The sequence below is a fragment of the Dermacentor variabilis genome, chromosome 6 (genome assembly GCF_050947875.1).
Source record: "Dermacentor variabilis isolate Ectoservices chromosome 6, ASM5094787v1, whole genome shotgun sequence".
NCBI lineage: Eukaryota > Metazoa > Arthropoda > Arachnida > Ixodida > Ixodidae > Dermacentor > Dermacentor variabilis.
The window spans coordinates 53,319,020-53,326,675 of record NC_134573.1 but is presented as its reverse complement, the minus strand read 5'-3'; the positions used below and the strand labels follow the sequence as shown (position 1 = coordinate 53,326,675).

At 44.9% G+C, this 7,656-nt stretch overlaps 1 protein-coding gene across 1 annotated transcript; it reads right to left on the bottom strand.

Annotated features, from left to right (window-relative positions):
- Positions 1 to 268: 268 nt before the first annotated feature.
- LOC142584167 (uncharacterized) lies at positions 269 to 7,360 on the bottom strand. The gene is made up of 2 exons (XM_075694335.1): positions 7,240 to 7,360; positions 269 to 2,690 (listed from the first exon to the last, which is right to left on the bottom strand). The coding sequence occupies exons 1-2, from the start codon at positions 7,284 to 7,286 to the stop codon at positions 2,387 to 2,389; spliced, it is 351 nt and encodes a 116-aa protein (XP_075550450.1). The 5' UTR covers positions 7,287 to 7,360; the 3' UTR covers positions 269 to 2,386.
- Positions 7,361 to 7,656: the final 296 nt, after the last annotated feature.

The window sequence follows — 7,656 nt, the reverse complement described above, 5'->3', positions numbered from 1 at the left end:
GATCATATTGTTAACATAAGATGGAATTGTTAATAAGTTGTCACATTTTTTGTCAAGCTAAGCACGTAGTTGGTAAACGACGTTGACGAATTCATATATGTGAAATATTTCAGCTGAGCTGTTATTGAAGGCTTCTTCACCGACCCACTGCAGGCTCGTTTCTTTAGCGACCGGGATGTAGTGCTAGTCACAAAACATGCTTGGTCGGTTTCCTTTTGCCTCACCTCGTTGCATGATTTATCGTTGTATATGTAGACATGTCAGGATAAACAGTTTTTATATTAATTTCTTTATTGGCGCGTCAAACCGCGAGCGCTTACCTCAATATGTTAGTAAATATAGCAAGCTAATGTTGTAGGCCAGTTGGTCAAGCATTGTGAATGAAACCTCTACAGGCATAGGACGTGGGGAGACGAGAACATAAACGCCCTCTGTTGCCGCCTCCCTCCGTCCTGTGTGTGGAGTCGTTTTACACACATCGTTAGTAAATAGTTACCACTAAGGACTATAGGCTATTTCTTAGCTGTATTGCGTCATTACCTAACTTCATATTTACTGTTCAATAATTCTGTTTAATGACTGATTGATTATCAATAGTTAAGCTGAAACGTAATGATTGTATTCTGAAATGCAAAATAAAACATTTTACCATGCCCGAACTTGAGAGAAAATGGTGACCAAGGCCGGTCTTAATCCTTGGATGTCACTCCATAAAGGCATTCGGTCTACTGTTTCTCGAAGAAGCTATAGAATAAACACAGAAACAGCGCAACACACAAGGAGCGAGCAAAAGGACAGAGCGCTGTCTGACAGCGTCATCTTATACGTCAGGGCGTGAATGTGCATCATTGCTCCAAATTCGAGTTAATGAATTTTAACATTATCGACGAGCACTTTAACGTATATTTCTTGACGGACGAATCTTTTGCCTCTGTAGTGCTGATTCGCTGCGTAGTGGTGAACGAAGGCGCACCAACGAAACACTGAAGCCAGCGGAATGAAACCGAACTGTTACCGCGCATACACGCAGCCATAGCGTATATGCCTCTAGAGCGCAAATAGCGGATCCATTTCCGCTGCGCAGCCATAAGCATGTTAAAAACATTTTGAACGGGTCTAAAAAGTGTGCCAGGAAGAAAAAAATCGCAGACAGCGGAGTTCAACTAGACGCCGCGTATACCTGAGACCGTTGGTCAAAGTGCTCAAAGTACAATTTGCGAAAAACGAACCATTTCTTAGCAATGGATTTAAAAAAAAAGTGTTTCCCACAAAGTTACGCCGATCACATCGCCGCAGGGTTGGCTTCGCTGTAGTAGTCGATTTCCAGGACTCCTGGACGTTCGGTGGGCTCTTTCGAGTGCGCCTACTTCACACATACTTTTGAAGTTTGAGCACGGGAAGTCAATGGCTCGATTTGCGGTTGAGGCTGCTGCGTTGAACTGGGAGCGAAATACAAAAGGAAGTTGAGAATAATAATAATAACAATAAGAATACGTCTACAAAAACCGAGGATGGTCCGCTTACTTGGCGTGCAGGTGAAGTGCACGCAAAGAAACGTTAGGTGGTCACAGTAAACATGGGCCTTTCAAGTAAGGCTTATTTGAGAGCCTCTGCATCTCTTTGAGACATAAAAACTACCAATTAGGGCTTTGTCGTGTTGTCATCCAGCGTTACAAACTACATTTCTCGCAATGTGATGATACTGGCGATGTTGCCGTTGCTCAAGTAGGTGTATTTAAGAATGCGTGCCATGTGGTTACCCATTTAATGGGAAGTCATATAGAAGATATTTGCCTGGCATGTGTAGGGAGCCCTGTCAGACTGCACTGGTAAGGCAGACCAAGCCAAGTTATGGCGGCCAGAATAATTTTCTTCCTGCAAACTCTTATTGGCGGCACTTTGCCAACAACGGCGCCGAAAAAGAAAGAGCAGGAAAGATTGGAAAAATAAAGGTACTTGTGATGGTATGACGCCCCGGCTAGCCTGCTCAGGCTAAATGGCAAATTGGGCTCGCGTGATTGAACTTTTATCTTGCAAACATGGCCGCAGATTCAAAGAGAAAAAAAACACGATATTAGGAGAGTTCAAAATATCAAGTTATATGTAGAAGAAAGAAGCTGCGATTATACAACAACTAAATATAAGCGAAATGAAAGAAATTCGCTCGTATTTTTATGCTCAAAGGCAGTAAGTTGTGTTCTTTCTCAAATTATTTCCTCTTTCAAAATTTCTTTTGGTATTGTAATCATGCCCCCGTGCGAAATTCCCTCGCTTCCATGAGATTTAAACATTGATCTAGAGTTTCGCATTTCTCGGCTACCATTGCGGCTTTTGCCACCATGCAAGCGCTCTGAGAATTACTCCAGCGCAACCTACAAGCGCAGCTTCACTGATTCCTAGCAGTGAATCTCCCCACAGGGCGAACGAAGATATTCCGCTGGCCAACCGAACGCTCCAGTCGCCAGTGCCACCGCGCACGTTTTCCGATAGGAGCGCATCGGTTGGCGAGCAGCTCTGCCGCGAACACGATGATGCTAGTGAGGCTGAAGGCGGCGTACAGATAGAAAACAGACGCCAAGTCTTGCAGCTTGAGCACGTCCTCTTCGTCGGCTACGCTGCACCGGTCCAATGAGGGAATGGCTGTGTCGTACAAATGCGTCACCATGCCAGCCTCAGACAGTGCCGTGGTGCTGGCGGGAGAAAAAAAAGAAACGAATGTCGTTATCATCGTACTGAAAGGCTTGCGATGCAGACACGCACATAAGTGGACGAACAGGAAAACACAAACGCTATCAACCTAACGGTCGCACAATGGCCATCGTTCAGGCATTGTCAGGCATAGTGACCGTATCTGGTATGCTCAAGGGGACATAGTGCCAACAAGTCACTCATGGACACTTGAGGGCCCTCGCGAAAGATTGTAGTTTAGGTACAACAATTATGATTTGCCAATATAATTGAGGTTAGACTTAGGCAAGTGCTACCACTATGATTGATGTGCCAACCGTTGACCAGAAGGCGCACTTTTCCGCTCTGATGTCTGAACAAAATTGCATTTGGTATGTTTGATTTAGCAGCATTTTCTGAACCACTTCTCGAGAGTGCAGCGAGAAAGTACGCGTCGTGCAAGTACAGCGGGGCGCCTGAGCGGTTTGCGGCTCTTGCAAATCGAGGAGGTAAGTGCAGCAACGAGCGAGGTTTGTCGACTTCGGCAGGCGTTGAAACATTGGCGATAAATGAACACGTAGCAAACGCTATGGTATTCTCGTTGCGTTATCGCTGTAATGGATGTTGTGTAAACACTGCGTCGTAGAAAAAAAAATGGAGTACAAAAATGCTATTTTATTTATGTGAAAACGGGTTCGAAGAGAAAAAAGCCGCCAGATTCCACCCCCTGCCGGAATCTATTTTATGCGAAGTAGTGTTCGGAGTGCTTACCAAGGTAATGAAACGACCGCGAGAGCACCAAGGTGTAGCGGCGGTTTCATGACCTACATGACATACATGTCACGCTATTCAAGTCATGAATAATGACTTGTGTTCGTCGTACACTCTGATCTTTCTATGCCAGTTTAGGTATATATCAAGACGTAGGCGGTTGTTCCATGACCTACACGACACGCATTTTATGGCGTTCATATCATGAATTACCATTTATGTTCGTCATACACTCTTGTCATTCTATGCCAATTACGGTACCTACCAAGCTAACAAAACGAAGACGAGAGCTCCAAGACGTAGGCGGAATTGATGACCAACATGACAAACACATAATAATATTCAAGTCATGGCCAATTACTCATCTTGGTCACACACTGTTGTCATACTATGCCGGTTTTGGTGAATACCAAGTTAAGGAAACGACCACAAGAACACCAAGACGTAGGCCGCTAGATAGTGCCAAAGCAGCAAATGATCGCTATGAAACGGTTTGCATTTAAAGCGTATGATTGAAAGGATTTTGACACAATTAGTAGTCCTTACTAACATGCCATGAGTACCGTTTAGGCATCAAACATGTACGTCACATTGTTATCGCAGCTCGAGGAGCCGTTGTAACTAAAGCGAGATATATTCTCCGTGCACCAAGAATCAACTAGCACTGCGCCATGTCGTCTGCTACCGGCAGCATGCACGACGCCTGCACTTCCAATGTGGCAAGAGCAGGATAACGGAAAACTGAATTTGCCTTGCACGAAGTCACGCCTGACAATCTGACAGGGCGTGCGCTCCATTGTAAAATCGAGCACAAAAGTGCTGCACTCCCAGAGTTAGTGACGAAAGTGCAGCAAAACAAAAAGAGACCTACGGCTGGCCAATTCGGGAACTGATTTCTGGTTGCGACAACCTAAAGAAAAGTTAGATGTGTTCCACAAGTTAGCCACGATTCATGCTTATGATATGGCCAATACAACGCCCTGTCTCTACGTGGTCTAACACAAGACAACCTAAATTGCCCAGCTACAAGGAACTTCTCCAATCTTCAAGACAGTCCTTAGGATGGACTTGTTTAGCCTGTTTTATATCCCAGTATTAGGTGCCACTCGTTTTCTTGTAAGCGACTGCGACGTTTGCCTTTCTTTTTCTAGAAGGAATGCCTGTTTCTGTGGCAAATAACTTTACCCCTTGAGCTGTGCCTATGACGCCAAGAGCGTTGCAAGAGCTATGTGTCGCTGGGAGCACCGAACCTGCTACCTTCAGAAGGGAGTTTGCACTGCTTGTAGGTGGCCGCCATTTTATTTCGGGGACGGCGGCAACTGCCGGAAGGTGGCCGGAAGGAACGGATGAAACAACTAAGCCAGTTCGCATCGCATGCTTTACGCCAGTGCTCTCTCGTCATAGCTTAGTCATATGTGGTGACTAGGATCTAGATTAAGTATAATTGCACTGAATGCACATGCGAGAGTGTAGAAAACAAATTCTACGAGAAAAATCAGAAAGCTTGTGATTGAAAGTGGTCGTTTCTGTTGGTTGGCTGACTTGGCTACTGATATGTCCAGCATCACTAATGGTTTAATTTATTTTTTACTAACAATTCTGCCGTAAGGGCCTTCAGTGAATACGGGCCCTCGTCTCTGCACAGTAGTTTCAGTATTGGGCCTGTGTGGTTAGATATTTGTGAAAGGTGGTGTTCCAGCTGGTTTCCAGCGCGTCGAAGATGTATAGTGAATGATTTCCGCAGTGCACAAGGCGAAACGACTATAAAGCGTCAGGATAACGTTTGGTGACGTCCTACGATTAGTGAAAGCACGCCTTGATAGAAATGTAAATTAACATCAATAACATCAATAGGCTACAGCTCATGACACACGCTTATTGGAACTAATTTGTTGAATATGCATTTAGGCGAATTTCAAGGCTAACATCCGGGCAAACGTTCTTCGCGAAGGTGTATTCGACATCTATAATTTGCGTAAAGATTTTGTAATGCGAAATCATTGTATGCCCTAATACGCAAAAATCAAGCGTTGTCGGTGGCGTGAACGCAAAATGCCATCAAAAATGGCCGACAGCGCGAAGACCAAAAAGCATGTCGGAAAATGCTTGGATTGACTTCAAATTCTCCAGACAAGCATTTGTATACAAAATAACCTAATGCATTCTAAAAAGAATTATGTAAATTTCGGTCTGGGTGGCGATTCAACTGGGCCTCCGAGAGGAGCACGCTTCCCCGACGCCGCGTTGGTTTCATGATTATGACTAAAGTTGTGCCTAGCGCGTGCGTAATCGGACGCATGATCTCACTGACTCTGTCACTGGCTGCTAGCTGTTACTCGCTCTTGGGATTTCACCGATCCTGTGTCTACTGCGATGCACTCCGAAGCTTGTACCTGAGCGGCAGCTGTGAAACGTGGTCGCCCATGGAAGCGCGCCTTAGAAGATGTAATAAGGCAACACAAAAGAAGACAACATATTCACGACAAACCTACCATTAGTCATAAAATAAAATTCGTCGTTCTGCAGCAAACCGTTTTAACGTTTCCAGCCTGTGGCCCACTTATCCGCAAACATGCACACCGATTCATCGGAAAAAACTTTAATGCATGTCGAAAACATCAATGGAAAGCGTTTCACGAAACAATTCTAATGCTTTTCCGCTCCCACACGTAAGCAGTCTTAAGTGCCTCAGCTGAATATCTTATTTCGGTTTCATATTCCGGACAGGAGATAAAATGTATATATCTTTGAGTACTTTTCTGCACTCTGCAGACCACGAAAGCGTTGTTGGAGTTCCCGCATGACACTGAACTGAACCACCTGCTTTAGAAAGACCCGTGTGTAATGCAACATACGTAATCACTCCTTACCTTCTCATCATCAATATTTATTATATTATTTTCATCGACACTTTTCTTTCTCCACTGCAGAGGAAGCCGTTAGAATGCTCGAGTTCCGACTCACTTTTCTGTCTTTAAAAAAATTGAATTACGGGGTTTAACGTGCTAAAACAGGTTTCTCATTATGAGGCATGCCGTACTGCAGGACTCCGGAAATTTTGACCATTGGGGTTCTTTAACGTGCACCTAAATCTAAGTACACGGGTTTTTTTTGCGTTTCGCCCCCATCGAAATACGGCCGGCGTGTCCGGCATTCGATCCCGCGACCTCGTGCTCAGCAGATCAGCACCGTAGCCACTGAGCAACCACGGCGGGTCGTTTTTTTTTGCCCTTTCTGCGAATAACACCCTCTCTCTCTGTCTCTCGTGACATGGTCTGTCAGTATACGGGCTGTGGTTCATCCAAAAAGTGGAACTTATGGGTCAGTCTGGGGTGCGGAATTTTTATTAGGTTAAGTATTAATTCATATAACCGCGCCATGTAGCCGTGGATGTTAAATTACATTTACAAGGGTTTCACTATAAATTCTTGTTTGTCACACTTGTTTTGTCACACTTTGCAGATGTTTCGTTTGAGGCGTGTTATGTAGTCCTGATGGGGCAACGGAAAGTCCGCTACCTGCAGATGTTTTGCGCACACAACTAATGAACTTACTTCTTACTTCCTGGTATGGAATCTATAGAGGCGCCTCTCCCTGATTTCTAAAAATTTCTTCCCGCGATATGAGCACTGATAAAATACAGAAATGGCATTTGAATCGCACATTTCTTAGCACACTCGGTCAGCAGAAGGGAAGCAGTGTTGGGCTGCAAGGATCACTGAGGGGACGTTCGGCTACATCTTTTAGATGCATGAAGATGAAAATGATAGACTGCGAGACAAATAAGCAAAAGAAGCTTACATTCCCTTGATACGGCTTCGAAGGCCCTTGTCCATCCGTCGGTTCATGTAGGCTGAGAAAATCAGTGTGTAGATGTTCTCCGTTCCCAAGTAGAATTCTCCAAGTTCACCCTGTGCGCAGAATTTGCCTGCCTGGAAGGAGACGTAGAGGGAAGCCTGTTAGTATTAGATATGAGCACACAAATGAATGAGCGGCAACCTTCTGGACTCGTGCAACGTGCAACGTGCGACGTGCAAAGGGCTGAATATCAGTGAGTAGTCTACAGGTGCTGTGACGAAGGGAACTTCTAAACTCGGGTAGTAAAGCCGACGTATGCTCCAGACCATGTACAAAAGTGGGGACCCATGTTGTGGAGGATTCTGATGCGAAGTTGCGATGAAAAAAATATGCGGGATATTCAAGGTACTTGCTCGAAAT

Coding starts and splice junctions, on each gene's coding strand:
- LOC142584167 (XM_075694335.1), bottom strand. CDS start 7,286: ATGAACCGACGGATGGACAAGGGCCTTCGAAGCCGTATCAAGGGAAT. Junction 2,691..7,239: donor CGAAGCCGTATCAAGGGAAT/GTAAGCTTCTTT, acceptor TTCTCCCGCCAG/CACCACGGCACTGTCTGAGG.